Source organism: Pipistrellus hanaki, assembly GCF_964339955.1.
Source record: "Pipistrellus hanaki genome assembly, chromosome: 3".
Lineage (NCBI taxonomy): Eukaryota > Metazoa > Chordata > Mammalia > Chiroptera > Vespertilionidae > Pipistrellus > Pipistrellus hanaki.
Window position 1 is genome coordinate 99,143,415 of NC_140505.1, and position 19,894 is coordinate 99,163,308.

At 42.8% G+C, this 19,894-nt stretch overlaps 1 protein-coding gene across 2 annotated transcripts; it reads left to right on the forward strand.

The window, feature by feature from the left end:
* The first annotated feature begins 8,027 nt into the window (after positions 1 to 8,027).
* On the forward strand, positions 8,028 to 13,709 carry HMGB1 (high mobility group box 1). 2 transcript variants are annotated; one of them, XM_084877790.1, is made up of 5 exons: positions 8,028 to 8,183; positions 9,920 to 10,083; positions 10,245 to 10,390; positions 10,884 to 11,058; positions 12,062 to 13,709. In XM_084877790.1, exons 2-5 carry the CDS (start codon positions 9,934 to 9,936, stop codon positions 12,236 to 12,238), a joined length of 648 nt encoding a protein of 215 aa, XP_084733916.1. In that variant the 5' UTR covers positions 8,028 to 8,183; positions 9,920 to 9,933; the 3' UTR covers positions 12,239 to 13,709. The 2 variants fall into 2 exon arrangements, with proteins under 2 accessions (XP_084733916.1, XP_084733917.1); XM_084877791.1 differs by having other exon boundaries at positions 8,105 to 8,266.
* Positions 13,710 to 19,894: the final 6,185 nt, after the last annotated feature.

Sequence of the window (19,894 nt, forward strand, 5' to 3'; positions counted from 1 at the left end):
TGTGTGTGTGTTTTGTTTTAAACAAAAAGGCCTGGACTCTTGGGATATGAGGCCGACTTCCCAGTGGGTTCACCTCCCCACTAGCAAATCTGAGTTGGGGAGAGCCTCACCCAAGTGAGAAAGGCCGGTTAGGATTTCTCTCCTAGGCCTCAGGATTTGCAGTCATCTTCTTTGTATTTCCTGGGTCTCTGGCCAGAATGCTGGGTTTTATCTGAGGTCTCGCTGGCAGAGCATGGCACTCTTCTTTCCTGACTTCAGAGTCTTTCTCTGGGGCAGCTCCACAGCCGTGGCACCAGCCTTGTTGGGTGTGCTGGGGGGCTCTGGATGCTGGGCTCCACTCCGACCTGCTGGTCTCTTCAGTCCGTCCAATCAGCCTGCAGCACCAGCACTTGTCAGTTAGGGTGGATGTCACCCCTGATCAGTAAAAATTATTTACTGTAGTTCCAGTGCAGTGTTTTGCTAATGGCTGGGCCCATTCGTGGGTTTGGAAGTAAATTTATGATTTTAAGAAGGAAAAATCAGAATCCCAACTGGGAGGTCATGTGGCTTAGAGGAGAAAACTTTAGCTTCAGAGTCAGAACTGGATCAATATTGTTGCTCTTTTACACTAGCTGTGTGACCTTGGAACCTCACTGCCGTCTCTGAGCCTCCTTAGCATTATTTGTAAGAGAGATAGTATCCTGGCCAGTAGGATCACTGTGAGAATTAAATGAAATAACCTAATAAATATAATCTAATAAATAAATAGTGCTCAGCACATAAAAGACACATGATAAATAAAGCTTATTTTCTAGTATTTTGTCTGGGCCATAAGACATCCTGTGCAGCACAGATAGATTTCCTGTTCCTCATCACGAGTACACGCTGCCTATGATGTCACCAAAATGGTACTGTCTCTCACTCAAGGGTCCCCTCTAGTTCAGTTTCCCACTCTGTGTTCTGTGTGGTGATAATACATGTTTCCTGTGAAAGGAATCCCAGAATCACAGGTCATCGTCACAAAATACTAAGGTCTCAACTACAGGCTCCAGGGAAGTGGTGACAGCAGTGGGTCAGTCAGGTAGAATGATTAGGGGATGATGGGGACTGTAGCAAACTACAGAACACTTACTCCCTGCAAGGGAAGATTGCCACTCTGCCAAAACGTGGATCCAAGCTTTTAGATTTCTGATTTTTCCAAAAGAGCCAAATATCTGGACTTTTTTAATGTGAAAAAATCCAATGTTTTTTGTTGTTGCTGTTAACCCTCACCTAAAGATATTTTTTCTGTTAATTTTTAGGGAGAGTGGAAGAGAGATGGAAAGACAGAGAGAAACATCAATGTGAAAGAAATGCATCAATTGGTTGCTTCCTGCACCAGCCCTGACCAGGCCTGGGCAGGGGAGGAGCCTGCAACCAAGGTACACACTGCCCTTGACTGGAATTGAACCCAGGACCCTTTGGTCCGCAGGCCAATGCTCTATCCCCTGAGCCAAACTGGCTAGGGCTGAAAAAAAATCCAACTTTTAAAACCGTATTGGTCCCATGAAACGTCTATGTGTCAGATAAAGCCAGAGGCCTGCCAGTTAGTACTGTCTGACCTAACTCTTCATGGCTCAGCTGACTTACTACAGCCAATCCAGGCTCTCGAGAAAAACCTCCCAAGGTATCCTTGAAAGTGCTCTTCTAATACATTTTAAGCACAAAATGTAAAACTCCAATAGTAGATGAAATGTCCACCTAAAGAGGAGGAAGGCCATAATTTTGAGACAATGTTAGTATTGGACATAACTGGCATATTGTGTTCTGTCATCCCTTTCTATTAGTTTGGTTAATTAAAACCACCCACAAAACATTTATTTCTTTCTTTAAAAACAGCTTTATGAGATTTAATTCACATGCATACAGTTCAGTGATATTTGGTATATTCACAGGGTTATGCAACTATTCGTCCCCCTCAAAGAAACCCCATGTCCATCAGCAGTCACGCCCCTCCCCCTAACTCCCAACAACTAATAAACTTTCTACTTTATAAATGTTCCCATTCTGGACATTTTGTATAAATGGAGCCATTCAATATGTGGCTTTTATGGCTGGATTCTCAAAACATGGGTATTTGGGTTGTTTCCACTTTTTGACTATTATAAATAGTGCTGCTATGAACATTCACATACATGTTTTTGTGAGGACATGTTTTTATTTCTCTTGTGTACATCCCAAGCAATGGATTCCCTGGGTAATTCATATGGAACCCTATGTTTAACCTTTGGAGGAACTGTCAGACTGTTTTCCGAAGTGGCTGCACCACTTTACATTCCCACCAGCAGTGTCTGATGGTTCCAATTTCCCCACATCCTCACCTACACTTGCCATAAAGACTATTTGTCTTTATGATTATAGCCAATCTCATAAGTGTATTGAGACATTTATTTTTAAAGTTTATGGTACTTTTGATAGGGCAGCTGAATTCGTATATTATGTGGTTTTTGAGATATAGACCTAAAATAGTGATCTTTTCTGAATTTAGATAATCCTATATAATAAAAGCCTAATATGCAAATAGACCGAACAGCTGAACAACCAGTTGCTATGACACACATTGACCACTGGGGGGCAGACGCCCAACGCAGGAGCTGTCCCCAGCCAGCAGGCCCCAGGCCAGCCAAGGCAAGTGCAAGAGTGGCCCCCTTCCCCCCATCACCCTGCCAGTCATCCCACAGACGGAGCCGACTGGCGGAGGCAGCCAGGGGCAGGGCCAGCGAGTGGACAGCGCCAGGTCGGCCGAGGCAGGTGCCAGTGGGGGGCCCCCTGACTGCCCTGCCAGTCACCCCATAGTTTGGCCCTGATCACCAGCCAGGCCTACGTACCCTACCTGTGCACAAATTTCATGCACCAGGCCTCTAGTCATTTTATAAAATCTATGAGTTTCCCCTTTTTGTGTGTATCATCATCCTTTGACTAACTAAAGAACAGACATCTTATTAAGAAAATGTATGATATTTCTTCTTTATTCACTAGTGAGATGTTTCAATTCTAGAGAAATTATTGGTATACAATAGCTTCTGTACTATTTTCTCTGCCTCCATCAGCAATGTTACCCACAGCTGAAGGCCCTCATTTCCCCACCTGCTAACCACTTTCGGACAGAAAATGCAGGCTCAGTCAGAAGTACTTAAGCAGCTCAGGACAGGTTCACCTTCTCCACACAATGACAACTAGAACACTGCCTCTCTGCCTCACTGCCTCTGGTGCCTGTCCATTTGGTTCTGTAGCATTCTTGCACGTTAGATAAATTATCATAGCCCTAAGAGTTGAGAAAACTGAGCACAGATCTTAGTAGCAACCAGAGGCCTATGCATAGTGGTTGGGAGGTCGGGGATGGTGGTGGGGTGGCCTCAGTGCCCTACCTTGTAGTCGAGAGTTCACACACCTACGCTCTTTTCTTTTCCTGAATTCCTCTCTCCTTTATTTTCAGCACTCTAGAAAGAAAGAGGGGGGTGGGGGGAGAGAGGAAGGAAAGAAGGAAAAAGGGGAGACAAGGAGGGAGAGAGGGAAGAAGGGAGGGAGGAAAAAGGTTTTAGTAGTAAGAATGGTTCTCTCATCAGACATTTTGGTTTACTTTTTCTGTTTTTTTCAGATACTGGTCCTTTTTGAGAAGGAGAAACTAGAGAATTCACATAGCTGGACTTTAAGATTCATTGTAATGAGAGGAATCAATATCCTTCAGTCAAAGACTTACAGCCCTCTGTCTGTATTCTGTATTTTTTCACGTTAAGAGTTAAATTTCAGGGGCCTTTTGGGAGCAACCTTTGGGGAGACTTTCTGATAGTTTTTTTTTTTTTTTTTATAAATTTGTATTTGGCTCGCTATAGTTCACTGTATCAAACAAGGAATAACCTTGGCCTAGTTGGGAACTGGTAAATTCTAAAAATGCTAGTGTTTGTCTATATTTGACCCCTCAGCCCTCCAGTCTGTCTTCCTCTTTTTAAGTTATAAGAATGAGGTGCAATTAGCATCTATCAATCTTAGTATACTAACATTTACTTATTATTTATTATTCTATTTCCCTAACTTTTGGAGATCCAATTTTTTTAAAAATATATTTTTTAAGATTTCAGAGAGAAATGGAGAAAGAGATAGAAACATCGATGATGAGAGAGAATCTGACTGGCTGCCTCCTGCATGCCCCCTACTGGGGATGGAGCCTGCCATCCAGGCATGTGCCCTTGATCAGAATCGAGCCAGGGACCCTTCAGTCCACAGGCAGACTCTCTATCAACTGAGCCAAATTTGCCAGGGCAAGAACCAATTGTTTATCTTCAAAGATAGAAGAGGAAGATTAAAACAATAATTTTCAGTAAGTACTCTTTCAACTATTAATTGACTTATTCAACATATTTTATTTAGTGCCTGCTATAGGCCAGGCACCCGGCTGGGTAAGATAGGGTCCCTGCCTACAAGTGGTACAGTTCAGCAGGACAGGCAGACACATAACTGGCTAATCATAATTGTTAACACAGTAATTAATATACAGAATGTTATGGGATCACAGAAGAAAGGCACTTCACCTACCCCAGAGAGGATCAAGGTAGGCTTCAGGAAAGCCATAAACTTTATTATTGAAGATCTGTGATTCATTTGCCTTAATTGCGCATGGAAGTGTTTGGGCTTTTTGAATTAGACAAGTCTGTAATTTGGAATAAGACATCCACTAACTCTAACGTAAAATATATGCCAAATTTGTAGTTAATGATTCGTTTTGAAGAAGGGAAGGATCTAATATAAATAAGTGACCATCAAGGGTAGGACTAGAGCTAGAAGTTGTTGGGTTTATTTAAAAGTTTCTTTCCTTTTTATGTCCCTCCCTGCCCATATCATAGAAAAACAAACATGAGAAATGTGCCTATAAGTGGAGGTTTTTATATTCTTCTTTCTGACCTGGCCTCTGTTACACTTGGGAATAAATAAAGGCACCATCATTAGATTGGTTGAAGATTAGTGCTGTTTGAGGCTAGAATTTAAAAAAAAAAAAAAAAAAAAAAGCTTAATTAGTTTTGCAATCACTGCTCTCATGTAAAATTAAGTATGAGGAAAAACTCAATGTTAACTGCATTTGAGGTTTTCTAAGTCATGGATTTGAAAGGGATCTGCATAATAATTTTAAATCTTTGGAAAAAAAAAGTTTAATCTTTACAACAACCCTATGATCACCTCTACTTTATAGTTGGGAGAATTGAAGCACAAAGAAGTTTTTAAAAAAAAAACTTGCCCAACGGCTAGTAAGTAGCAGAGCTAGAATTTGAACCCAGCTCTATTTAAATCTAGTTGTCTGTTATTCATTGTGACAGCCTGCTAAAATAGAAATCTGTGTGGTTTCACTACCTGTGTTGTTCTGTGACTCTAAACTTACCCTAGCAGGAGTAAGCTATTATAGACAATTGGTAAAAGTATGTGGTTGGGCCAGTGCAAATCCAACACTGCTTCTGGAAAATATTGGTAGCGTGCTATCTTTAAATAATAGTCAAGTTTTGATGTCATGGGTATCATTTAAAGTGGTAGTCGGCAAATCTCAGAGGAAAAGGGGTGGGGGCTGGAAGAGGTTAACCAAAGAATTTGTATGCACGTACCCATAACCCATGGTCACAGATAATAGTGTGGTAAAGGCCTGGGGAGGGGTGGGAGTGGGTTGAGAGGGTCAATGAGGGGGGGAGAAGGGGACATATGTAATACTTTCAACAATAAAGACAAGTTTAAAAAAAACAAAGAACAAAAAAAAAGTGTCACTCAGTGTCATTAATATTTTGTAATATGGGGATTGAAATGGTAAAACAGAATTGAAATATACAGATTTAAAACATGATTAGTGAAGTTCAGTAGATAAGAGTAAATATATATGAAAATAGCAATATAAATGTTAACGTTAGATTTTACTTTCTTCACTGAGTGTGCATTATACTATTTTATATATTATTTAATGTATAAAATATATACACCTTTTCATGTGCATGTGTTGTGTATTATCTATTCATCAAAACTATAATCCCTAAGATCAATCATGTATTTAAAAAAGGAGTAAACATTAAAATCACAGGTGAGGAAAGGTTATCCAAGCTGATTCTCAAAAACCTTAATAAATTAGAGCAAATACATTATGTTATGGAGGTAGGTACATGATGCACTAAGTGGATATAAGAAATAAAAAGATCATAATAAAGTGATTAGTTTAACTTAGATCTATTACAGCAATTTTCAACTGGTGTGCCACAATAATTTTCTTAACACATGCAATACCTGACTATTTCATCAGGGGCACTGACCTCTTTTCCTTTAGATTAGGGGTGTCGAACTCAATCAGAGAAGGGGCCAAAATCTAAAATCCAGCCTAAATCGCGGACCGAATGGTTTACTGAACAGTCATAAACTGACAATGTCATAAACTGACAGCGGAGTGCAGTGATGACAGCGCGGTGCGGGCCACATTGCAAGGCCTGGCGGGCTGGATTTGGCCCGCGGGCCTTGTGTTTGACACATGTGCTTTAGATTGTCAAATTAAAAAAAAAAAAAAAAGTGACAACAGCCAACACAATAGCCATCTTGTGTAAATAAATCAAAATTTTTCCTATTTTGTTGTCAGATCAGCAAAAGATGTATTTTTTGTTGTACCACGGAATTTTAGTAATTAGTTTATGTGTGCCCTGAGATGAAAAAGATTGAAACTCGCTAATCTATTACATTAGGGGAAACTGGCTGGTGGATTTAAAAGTGTATACTCATAGCATTAGATAAGAGGGTGAAGGGGGAATTCTGTTGTAACTGAAGAGGGGTGTGGTCTGCTTAGGCTAAGAGGACTAGATAAGTTTCTTAAAGCACTGACAGATGTGCATGGTCTTCAGAAATGGCTGATATCGCTAACACATTTTCTTTTTCTTTACAAACATAATAACTGTGTCTGTTACTGCCAGCCATTTTAGTTAAGCTAGAGAAAGCACAGCCTGTGGATTTGGGCATGCGGACCCTGTGCCTCCATCTAGTCCTCCAGGTAACCATATCCCTACAGCTCCTGTAATCCTAGAGCAGGTACATGGATGCACTAAGTGGTGTAATGGGAGGGGGAGATAGCATCACAAGGATTCGTTTGATTATAACAGTAATCCACACCAAGTCAAATAAAATAGCCAAACAGTTAAAAACGTGGTCTCTAATGAATTTGCTAATTCTAGCAGGCCCTCGCAAACATTTCCTTCCGGAGTGCCCCATATCAAAACGAAATAGCTGTGCTTTAATTACATGGAATAATTATTCGATTTCCAGGAAGTTAAGACAGTGCTTTGTATTTAAATAAAAAGTTCTAGACACGCTGTGAAACTCGATCAAACCAGCAAAAAAGGCGAAACCAAATGCCTATGCTGTGAGTCAAGATTTCAGCTGCTCAGCAAGCCTGACGTTACGGTTTACGAGCCCAGAAAAAGGGGCATGTCACTTTCTTATAGGAAAAGCCTTGCCTTTGCAGAGATCTAGTGTAATGCAACCACGTGCTGTTGAGGGGCCTCAATCTTGCTGCCTTCGCCCCTCTGCACTGGCAGGAGCCCCAGTTTTCAGGGGAGGCGACCTCAAACTGTCGCCCTCACTTTTGAGGATCTTCTAAAATTCTGGGGTACCTTATCTCAGTGGCTCTGCCAGCGAGTTTGGGGTAGGGAGGGCGGGGGGAGGCCTGTGGGTGTCTGTTTTGCCCGAGGAGTTGGAGAGTCTCGTGGAGAAGTCAGGCCCGGGCCGCTCCGGCGGCCGCTCCGGCGTGGAGCCGGCTCGGGTTAGACACATGCACACACTCCATAGAGCTCGCTTTCCCGTAGCAGCAGCTGCCTCTGCCTCTGCCTCTCCCGCCTCAGCCTCCTTGCCCGGCATCCACACACATTCAGATTTGCGCGCTGTTTCAATCCTCGATGACGTGTCCCCGGAGACAGCCAATAGCCGACGGGCTCTGGTCAGGACAATGGGAGGGAGCGGACCAATGGCCGGGCCCCGTGAGTTGGCGGTAGCCAATAGGAGGCGCTCTGGCTGGAGAGTAATGTTACAGAGCGGAGAGAGTGAGGAGGCTGCGTCTGGCTCCCGCTCTCACAGCCATTGCAGTGCATTGAGCTCCATAGAGACAGCGCCGGGGCAAGTGCGAGCCGGCCGGGCACGGGGTGACTGTGTGCTCGCCGAGGGTGAGTGCGGGCAGCGCCGCGGCGGGAAGGGCGCCTCCGGCAGCGCCCGGCTCGCGCGGCGGCGGGATCCGGCGGCCGGAGCGGTGGGTCGGGATCCACACAAAGGCGGATGAGGGGGGACGGGGGGAACTGCGCACGGAGCGAGCCCGGGGCGCCGAGCCCTGCCCCGCGCCGGACCCCGGCAGCCGAGCGCCGGAGCCCCGCGCCCGTGCCGCCCGCCGTCGGCGCCCGCGCTGACTGGCGCAAAATAGACATTTTTATGGGAAACATTTTTAACGTGTTTTCAGCCCCCCGAGCCGAGCGTTCGGGCGGCCGCCGTGCGCGGGGTCGGCGGGGCCGCCGCGGGGAGGCGGGCGGCGGCGCCTCCTCGGGCTGCATCGCCGCCGCAGAGCCGGGCGCGGACGGGCGGCGCGGTGGGCCCGGCGGCCTGCGCCCGGGCGGCGGCGCGGCGGGGGGGGAGCGGCGCCCTGCGCCCGCTGGAACATGGCTGACTCGCCCGGCGCTGCCGGCGGGGAGAAAACAAGGCGGCGGGCGGGCGGGGGAGCGGGGCGCGCAGTTCCGAGGCAACTTTTTTTCCTCTCCGCTCCCAGCCCCGTGGCCGCCGTGCGGGGGTGGCGGCGCGCGGGCCGCGGAGGGAGACGGGCGCGGCGCGGGGGGAGGGGAGGAGGAGGGAGGGTCCGGCGCGCGCCCCCCGCCCCTCCCCCCGGCCGCAATGGCCGAGCGTGCGCCGGAGCGCGCCGCCACCCCGCCCGCCCGCGCTCACACACACTCCCTCACACACGCACACACACACATACACACACAAAGGGAAGGAGCCATGTTCGCGCTCGCCCTCGCGGCGGCGCAGGCGGGGAAGACGCGCAGCGGCCATTCCGTGCGCGCCGGGCCGGCGGCCGCGGGCGGAGCCAGCCCCCATTTCGAGCGGGGCTGCTCCCTCTCGAGCCCGACAAAATGGGGGCGGCGGGCGCACGTGGCGGGCCGGGCCCGCGCCGCCGCCCCCGGGCTCCGGGGGGCAAATGGCGGGAAGGAGTGCGGGGCCCGGCGCCGGGAGCCCGCTCCGCGTGGCGCCTCAACTTTGACGGACAAAAAACACTGTGTGGGGGCGGGGGTCAGCCGGGGCAGGAGTGGCTTTTGTCCCTCATCCGTGTTTACTCAGAAACTTAAGACCGGACGTGTTAGGTCAGAACCGAAATTCGTCTCGGGGCCAAGCCGGTGGGAACGGCGCTGCCTCGCGTGCGGAGGAGCCGCGCAGACCCCGCCGCCGCCGCCCCGCAAAGTTTGTGCCTTTGCCGCGCGGGAGGTTGTCGGGACCAAGGAACTTCAGGCCCGTTCCTGCGGGGCCTCTTCCTACCCCTTCGGGTCTTACCCCTTTACTCCTTACGTGTTCCAGCCCCCTTAGTTTTCTGACGTCTTGTTGATTTTTAAATGGTTTTATACATTTACAGAAATTTAAATGCCCGTTGAGGTATTCATTCCGAACAAATGAGTAACAAATACTGTGAGTGTAGCTTTGTGCCTACACTTTTTGAGATCACACCAAAGGACCGTTTTCTGCTTGGCGCTGCCTCTTCTAGGAATTGCCTATCACTCCCAGCTTTTGGTTTGGTATCAGGGACGCCGATGTCGCTCCTGTGCTAAGTAACCAGGACCTTGGGTTTCACACACACCCCAGGAAGGCAGAGTGCTCTGAAATGTCAGTTTCATTGCTCACATCAAGTATTGTTTTCTTTTTTAAGGAAAGTAATTAAACATGGGCAAAGGAGATCCCAAGAAGCCGAGAGGCAAAATGTCATCCTATGCTTTCTTTGTGCAAACTTGCCGGGAGGAACACAAGAAGAAGCACCCGGATGCTTCAGTCAACTTCTCAGAGTTTTCTAAGAAGTGCTCAGAGAGGTGGAAGGTAAGGCTTAAAACACACAAAAAAGAGGAGCCTATGGCCATTTGCATACTGAGTGGTAATGTTAGAACAGGCAATAAATCACTGGTTTTATTCATTTTAATACTGCTGAGGATAATTTATTAAAATTTTTATCAGCTGAAAGTTTACAAATTCTTTTATAGACCATGTCTGCTAAGGAGAAAGGAAAATTTGAAGACATGGCAAAGGCGGACAAGGCTCGTTATGAGAGAGAAATGAAAACTTATATTCCTCCTAAAGGGGAAACAAAAAAGAAATTCAAGGATCCCAATGCACCCAAGAGGCCTCCGTAAGTATCTTGGCCATTTAAGAAGTGTTTTGCAGTAAAATCACAAATTCAGCAAGCCACCTTGTGAGTTTGGAGCGTATAAGCAAAGTTGCTTAGCTAATGGTGGCTCACATTGGCATATTTAAATGTTGTAAGTAAAATTCCTGTGGGATGGGAGTTTGGCCAGAGCATTTGAACTTGGTATTTGCTTTCTTCCTCCAGTATATTTTGTAAGTGTCGTTTTGAGTGCTCTGAAATATTTTTTGAGAAATATCTGAAATACTTAATTTGTAGAGTGTCTTTTTGGATCTCTAACATTAATATTAATAGTGTCTGTTCAACTGGTAGTGTCATGTTTAAAAAATGTAAATCAAGCTTTGGTTATGAAGGATAATTAGCATTTTATGATATTTGTACCCTATCCAATGTCTGCTAGAAACTAGAAGCAGTTTTTTATATGGCAATACACTACACATTTGATAGTAAACTTCTAAGATGAAATTTCTCTTTGTAGTTCGGCCTTTTTTTTGTTCTGTTCTGAGTATCGCCCAAAAATCAAAGGAGAGCATCCTGGCCTATCCATTGGTGATGTTGCAAAGAAGCTGGGAGAGATGTGGAATAATACTGCTGCAGATGACAAGCAGCCTTATGAAAAGAAGGCTGCTAAGCTGAAGGAGAAATATGAAAAGGTAAGGAGTATAGATTTGCTTGGTGGAATTAGGTAATCTTAATTTCTTAAGAGTTTCTAAAAATTTGAGGTATAATGCGTTTTTTTGTTAGTATAACAGCATGTTTAGTATATTCACTGGATATGATCCTAAGTCCTTTTCCATCTTTTAAATTTGTAGAATATGAAATTATACTGGAAATGTCTTGGGGATTTTTGTTTGTTTTTACTTTATATTATTTGCATTGAGCTGAGGCTGTGCATTTAAGCTGGGTTTGTTATTCCCCAATATCTCCAAATATATTGGAGTTTTGGTAGTTACTTTGAGTCAGATGATTAGTTGTTTTAAATGGTCTTAAGTACACAATATAAAAGGAGGCTGAACAAAAATAATATAGTCGTCTTCATAAACATGCCCTGAAACATTTATTTTCTCCTTAGATAACCTCAAAATACTCAATTTTAAGTTAAAAGTTAATGTCTGTGTAATAAATTAAGAAGGAAAGTCTATAGCGCCTGTACTTTGAATTGAAATATTAAAGTTAAATTTTATCTTATTCTGGGGGGGAAAGTATTATTTTCTAGATGTTTCTTAACCCTAATTGCATGCTTCCTTGATAAATTACCTTTTGTTTTTAAAGACAAAATTTCTTACTATGTATGGATTAGGATCTGACAATATAAACCAGTAGAATGCTTTTTTGCATTCAGAAGGTGGCAGTGTCTACCCTTTAATCAAAGTCTACATTCTAGTTTCAATAAAGGAATGTTAGTATGTGCATGATTTCACTTCAGTGAGGCATAGCATGGCAAATATTAGACCATGAATTATAATCATCTCATTTTTATATGCATTTTTAAAAGTCTTGGTTGTTTGTGTAGGTAGAGAGAACCTTCAGGTGTGTGGTGTTTTAGCATAACTGGGATCTTGGTTTTTTTTAATCAGGTTTTCCCTTATTGCTTTTATTTCTCCCCTTAAACTATATTGTCTTTCCTACCAATTTCTCCTGCCCTTATCTTGGAAGGATATTGCTGCCTACCGAGCTAAAGGAAAGCCTGATGCTGCCAAAAAGGGAGTTGTCAAGGCTGAAAAAAGCAAGAAAAAGAAGGAAGAGGAAGAAGACGAGGAAGATGATGATGAGGAAGAGGAGGAGGAAGATGAAGAAGATGATGATGAAGAAGAAGATGATGATGATGAATAAGTTGATTCTAGCGCAGTTTTTTTTTTCTTGTCTATAAAGCATTTAACCCCCCTGTACACAACTCACTCCTTTTAAAGAAAAAAATTGAAATGTAAGGCTGTGTAAGATTTGTTTTTAAACTGTACAGTGTCTTTTTTTGTATAGTTAACACACTACCAAATGTGTCTTTAGATAGCCCTGTCCTGGTGGTATTTTCAATAGCCACTAACCTTGCCTGGTACAGTATGGGGGTTGTAAATTGGCATGGAAATTTAAAGCAGGTTCTTGTTGGTGCACAGCACAAATTAGTTATATATGGGGATGGTAGGTTTTTCATCTTCAGTTGTCTCTGATGCAGCTTATACGAAATAATTGTTGTTCTGTTAACTGAATACCACTCTGTAATTGCAAAAAAAAAAAAAAAAGTTGCAGCTGTTTTGTTGACATTCTGAATGCTTCTAAGTAAATACAATTTTTTTTATTAGTATTGTTGTCCTTTTCATAGGTCTGACATTTTTCTTCTTGAGGGGAAGCTAGTCTTGCTTTTGCCCATTTTGGATCATATAATTACAGTGTTTATCTTTTCATATAGTTAGCTGATAAAAAGCTTTTGTCTACACACCCTGCATAATTGTGGTGAGGGTAATGAGAATTGAATTGAGATAGTTTTCATCCATAACAAACTCAAAGTATTGGTCAGTTGATAATTTTCACATAGCCCAGTTACATTTACAAAGTGAAAAGTAACTGCTATTCACAGCATGGGATTATTAGGATCAAACATTTGAAAGTCTGTCCTTGAAGGACTAATAGAAAAGTATGTTCTAATCTTTACATGAGGACTTAACATTTTTTAAACTTCCATTACCATGTAATGGCAGTTATGTTTGCAGTTCCCACATTAAAGAAGGCCTGAGAATGTACCCCCAAAAGCGTGAGCTTAAAATACAAGACTGTGGTATGAAGTTTTTTGTTGACATTAGTCCTGGCAAAGGCTCTGAAGAAAAAAAAAAGTGCTGACTGTAAATGTCTTATTTATCTAAATATGGATTGCTTAGGAAACCTGAGACTCCATTAAAGGTATTTTTAATTAATTGGACCAACTTTTAAAATTGTATACCACATTTGAGATTGAATATATTTTCCAAATTATAGTTTGCCCCTTTATAAAATCAAATAGACATGAGGGGAAATTAACTTTGTATCACAGATTTGATTTTTATAAGACTCAAAACTCATTAGGGTCATGTTTATCCACTTAGCTATTTAGAAAACAATTTGGCAGTTTTGTGGTTTTTGACATTCTCTTAACGGTGCCAGTGTTTTAAAATAGCGTCCTTGTAATTTTACACGCTTTTGTGATGGAGTGCTGTTTTGTTATATAATTTTGACGGATATTTTCATTTGCATTTGTTTATGTAATTTCAGGAGGAATACTGAACATCTGAGTCCTGGATGATACTAATAAACTAATAATTGCAGAGGTTTTAAATATTAGTTAAATGGCTTTCACTTGAGATTTTAATCTTGTTTCCAATAACGGCAACACTACGGACTGGCAGAACTTTTCTTTAAAAATATTTGATGCTTATAAATAGGTTAATGGGCTGATGAAAAACCAGGTTTTGTCACATTCTAAGTCGTCTCAGAGGATACTAAATATATAAATGAGGAAAAACTAAATTTACTCTCAGAATGTTGGGCTAAGCAAGTTAGTTTTTAAAAACAAGGATAGTGATAAATCTAAGCCAAATGAGAACCTCAAATAGAAAGGTTGCCATTGTGTTCAAATTCATCAAAGATTTTTAGAAGGAACCAAGTCCGTGTCCTCTGATTTATATCCTATGGCTATAGAATCAATTTTTTAAATCCTATGGCTATAGAATCAATTTCAAGATCAGTTGTCAACAAGTCTAATCCCTTTAAAAGTGAATACATCCTCAAGGAAATGTAACTTTAGTGGGTGTGTGATGAAAACTAAGATGTTGAGAATCAAGTTTTGGGGCTGCTGGTAGGTTTGGCCTCATCTTAGGAAAAAAATAGGTAAAAATCCTCTTCAATCTGGAAATTGTTACTGCTTCAACAGTAACCCTAGAACTTGGATGTCCAAAACTCGAAGGTGGGAGACAAGGTATAGGAACTTAATGTTTAGAAATGGTTTAAGCACTATGGAATATAAAGATAATCAGAAAATGATTAAACCATATAAATTTTAGTACTAGATTTTCTGCATTTTAAAAATCAGTATAATTGGAAATTAAACCTAATATCCAGTTTCCTAACTTACTGTATAAAGATTGAGAATTATTGCTGGGTTATAATCTGATGACCTAGCAAGGTGCTGATTGGCCATATCCATTTCTTTGTAAGAGTTAAATTAGAAAAATCTTTTCTGAATCCTGTACATCATAGGTAAGAAGTGTGCTATGAGTAGTGATTAGACAAATATTTCCCTCATTGCCTAAGGAATTCTATATATTGCTCAGGTGTTAGCATAGTATATAGCTATATAGGAAACTACAAGAAAAGATTTTTGAATGAAAATTGTGGCCAATTTTTTTGGCATCACATTATGATGAGGGCTTAAATCTAGTAAACATCTGAAAGGGCCTGAAGTAGCTCATTTTCAGTATCAGCCAGGTACTCTTCACATAGGATTGTATCACTGCAAGTTTGCAGATAATAAATCTTAAATCTTGGAATTAACTTGCCCAAGTGCGAACCATTGGCTATTTTTTTTTTTTAAGGACTGTGGTAAATTATTTAAAATGTGTGGGTGTGTGTTTTAATATTTGTTTTCTGTCGTTTTCAAATGGCTCTTGAAATTCTTTTAAAACTACATCAAAGCCAGAAAACAATTTGGATATCTATGGAACAAAAGATGCAAGCTGGTTTTCTTGTCCTCTTCCAAGCAAAGAGATGAACAGCAGTGCTAACCCTGCCATAACTTGGGAAATTCCCTGGGTCTGAGCCAAGTTGCTCTCTGGAGTAATAAGGCAAAGTATTACACTAGAACTGCTTCAATTTAATGATACACCATGTCACAGAAAAACCACAGAACACCAGAGACAAGCATAACACCACACTCCAGGATATATAATGCCCTTTTCCAGTGGGTTTTAATCTGAAGTGTGTCTACCAGGAGGAAGGTAATCACGTGCCTTCAGGCATGTCCATTGGTTAGATCCTATATAGTTGAATATATTGGTCACCAACTAAAAAGGTATACGGGGGTTGAGGAGATCCTTGTAAATTATGAGGTACTTATTTTTAGGCACACGATTCAGACATAAGTGACTTTCCATAGTATGATGCCCTATATCGATCTGATGGTTATTCACATTTCCTATTTTTTTGCTATTTCTAACTATTGCAGTGAACTGTGCATTTCTCTTAGGCACATGCAAGTTTTTAGAAACCTCAGAGTAGAATTGCTTAGTCAAAAAACTTGCATTTACAACTTTGTCAGATACTAACAAATTGTTCCCCCAAAAGCTATACTTAACTGTGAAATATATTAATAATGCTTTTTATGGTAAAGATTTTTATTGGTTATTCTTTGGCTCCAACTATCCATTTTTTTTTTTAAATGTGAAATTAAAATACGGAAATATTGTCATTTGCTCAGAACCACCTGAACACAAAAAGACAGAATCAAAACTTGAAAGACCCTTGAATTGGCAATTGATTTAGCTACTGAACAAATTATTTCTCTAAAAAGTGACTGCAATAACTCCATTAAGTAAGCTATTGTGTGAAAATGAACTTCCCGGAGCATCACATAGTTTTGAGGGCATTTTCTAGCAGAGACCATCAATCTTGATAGAAGTTGCAAACAACAGGTTTGGAAAAGCAGTGAGTTTGGCTACAAATTGTAGTTGAGGACTGTGGGCCAGATCCTGGGCACTAGGTGATGGGTTACTTGGAAAAGTGGGATAGATACTGAGGACCTGCCTTAAATAGGATAAAGTGAACCCCTGTTTCACCTGGCTGGAGACAGTATTTAGGTGTGTGACACACGATAATGCATTTATAAACTTCGATCCTTAGAGTTACATAGAATCTGTAATTACAGGCTTCACCATATTTTCATTCCTTGGATTTCAATTACAGATCATCTAATAAAATGTCCTGAACATAGCCAAGCAAGAGAATAATAGGTCCTAAAACACAATGAGAACCTATTGGGTGACAGTACTCCTACAGAAAAACAGGAAGCTCAGGCATCACATCCTCACGGTGTGAAGAGAATGTGGAGGCTACTCCCCAAAGACATGGCAGCTCCCTCCCCAACCTGAATTTTAGATCTTGATGCACATCTGAAGTTGGCCAGCCTGGGACGTGGGTGTGGTGATTGGGTATGCACACAAGGGCTGCGAAGCAGGGAGGCTGACCCTGAACCTCTTTACAAAAGGAACAAACGCTGCTCCTGCTTTGGGGGCCAGTCAGGCTCAGTACGTCCGGCCTGTGGTTTATACAGAGTAGAGGACAGAGGCCTACAGACTCTGAAGCTTGCTTAAGGGTCAAAAGCTGCATCAAAACAATTTAGCAATGTTAGGCTCACAGGCACAAAAAAGTGTGAGTTCTTTTTAAGGATGATAAGGGGTGGGAAGGCTTCCTCCCAGCCCCTTACTTTCATTCCTGGGTTCTGGTGCCATGACTACAGTTGAAATGTGAGCAGGGTAGCACACTGCCATCACTGATTTCTCTCCAGCTTTCCTCCTATTAACTTGGACTCAGGACACTTCCAGACAAAACAAGATGAAAATACTGCCAATCATGCAGATTCTAAAGAGCTGCAAAGCAACAGAGATATGTGCTGCTTACATGTCCTTCGAATAGCTCTGTGAACCTCCAGAGGTGCAAGGAAGGATTGTGATCCATTACATGGTACAATAACAAAAAAAACTACCTTATTCTGAATGAAATTCGCACTTATTGAAAGAAAAAGAAAATAAAAATTTACAATTCTAGTCAGAAGACTTAAAATACTATGTGCCCTTCAGTTTTATATATATACTGTATAGCATCCTATATAATAAAAGCCTAATATGCAAATTGATCAGACATTGAAACGACCAGCTGAACCACCAGTCACTATGATGCGCACTGACTACCAGGGGGCAGACACTCAATGCAGGAGCTGTCCCCAGCCCGCAGACCCCAGGCCAGCCAAGGTGGGTGCGAGCGCTCCCCTTCCCCTCTGCCAATTGCCCCGCTGTCACCTCCCAGAGAGAGGTGACCAGCAGCAGCAGTAGTGGGGGGGGGGGGGGGGCTGGCAAGCAGGTAGCACCAGGCCAGCCAAGGCGGGTGCCAGCAGGGGCCCTCCAGCCACCCCACAAATTGACCCTGATCACTGGCCAGGCCTAAGGACCCTACCCATGCACGAATTTTGTGCACTGGGCTTCTACTAAATATATAAAATATCTATTTAATTAATTTAATATATACATATAACATTTTAAAACAGGTGAAATTTACATAAAATTAACCGTGGTAAAATGACAATTCAGTGTATTTACAGTGTTCTGCAACCACCATCTTTATTTTTCAAACATTTCCATCACCTCAAAGGCAATCCCATACTCATTAATTACCTCTCCCCCTTAGCCCTTGGCAACAACTAATCTGCATCACTGCTGTGGATTTACCTATTCCGGATATTTCACATAAATGGAATCAAACACTATGTTGTCCTTTGTGACTGGCTTCTTTCACTTAGCCTCTTTTTTTCAAGATTCATCTACATTGTACTATGTATTAGTATTTCATTCCATTTTATGGCTGAATAATTTTCATATATACTAATATATTAATATATATATTAATATATATTAATATATATATTTATATCTCACAATTCATTTATCCACTCATCCATTGATGGACACTTGGCCTGTTGCCTCTTTTTAGCTACTATGGCTAGTGTGCTATGAACACCCAATTACACATATTTATTTGCATCACTATTGTCAATTCTTTGGGGTGTATACCTAGGAATAGAATTACTGGATCATACAGAACAACCACCTAAATCTTTCACAGCAGCTGCACCATTTTATATTCCCACTAGGGGCCCAGTGCATGAATTCACGCACCTTGAAAGGAACTGTGGGCCACAAGGCTGCGGTAGGCATAGGGGCAGGTCTCAGCCCATCCTCCATGCCCCTACCTGGTCCCTCCTGCTTTGTCCTTCAGTCCCCTATCTGATGGCAGGCCCAATCCTGCTGCCACTGCTCCCAAACACTGAAAGGACTGGCCCTGCTTGCACCTGCTGAAGGCATAGAGCGATTGAGGCTGCCACTGTCAGTGGTTGCAAGTGATGGCTGCCGGCCCAATCTCCCATCAGGAGCAGGGAAGATGGAGAAGCCCTGAGGGGCAATTGGGGCCAGCAGCCACCACTCACACCCACTGATGTCACCAAGTAATTTGGGCCAGTGCTGGGCTCTGGCAATGGGTGCAAGTGGTGACTCTGGCACCGGCAGTGGGTGCAAATGGGGTCGGCACTGGCAGCAGGTGTGACAGCCGGCAGGACCACAGTGCCCAGGAACAAAGTATTTTTAGTAACCACCAGAGATTCACCCCAATGACAGCAATTGGCGCCCCACCTTGGTCTAGCATCCCTGCTCAACTGCTCCACCATCCCACCACCAATACCCACCATGTTCTGCACACTTCCCCTGGTGGTCAGTGCACATCATAGCAACAGGTTGTTCAGTTGTTCTATTGTTCTGGCTGTTCCGCCATTCAGTCTATTTGCACATTAGCCTTTTATTATATAGGGTAGCAATTTATACATGTTCCAATTTCTCCACCACCTCATCAACACTTCCTATTTTCATTAAAAAAAAATAATAATAGCCATCACAGTATCTATGAAGTACATATCATTATTATTTTGATTTACATTTCCCTAAGGCCTAGGTAGTTTGAACATCTTTTTGTGTGCTTATTGGCCACTTGTGTATCTTTGGAGAACTGTCTTAAACAAGATATTTGCCCATTTTTAAATTAGGTTGTTTTTTGGTTGAATACATATATGTTTTGCAAAAATGGCAATATATTTATAAACATTCTAATTGTAAACTACTTTTTGTGCTTAACAGTCTTTCTTAAACAAAAGTTTTTGTCATCATATATTCTTACTAGAGCCCCAGTGCATGAAATTCGTGCATGAGGAGTCGGTGTCCCTCAGCCCAGTTTGTGCCCTCTCGTAATTTGGGACCCCTTGGGTTGGGTCCCTAGGCATGGCTGGTGATTAGGGGCTTTCCTTCCCCCAGCTGCTGGTCATTGGCCCTACCCCTGCTACTGCCACTGCCTGCCATCTGTGTAGCACTGCCCCCCACCCCTACCCCTGCCATCAGTTGCCTCCCTCTGTGAGGTGACAGGTGCAGGGTATGATCAATCACTTGACTGGCCTGGGCCTCCCTCTGTGGAGTGATTGCGGAGCCTTCCCCCCACCCCTATGGATCACCTCACCAGCCAGTGGCCTGGACCTCCCTCTGCGGGGCAATCATGGGGCAATGGCTGGGCCCCCTGCTAATCGCATCACACTCGCCTTGGCTGGCCTGGTGCCAGTGTGTGTCATAGCATGGTCATCAGGAAGGTCGTCTGTTCTGCTGTTCAGTCATTCGGTCGATTTGTATATTATGCTTTTATGCTTATAGATTCTGCACT

Coding starts and splice junctions, on each gene's coding strand:
- HMGB1 (XM_084877790.1), top strand. CDS start 9,934: ATGGGCAAAGGAGATCCCAAGAAGCCGAGAGGCAAAATGTCATCCTAT. Junction 10,391..10,883: donor AATGCACCCAAGAGGCCTCC/GTAAGTATCTTG, acceptor TTCTCTTTGTAG/TTCGGCCTTTTTTTTGTTCT. Junction 11,059..12,061: donor TGAAGGAGAAATATGAAAAG/GTAAGGAGTATA, acceptor TTATCTTGGAAG/GATATTGCTGCCTACCGAGC.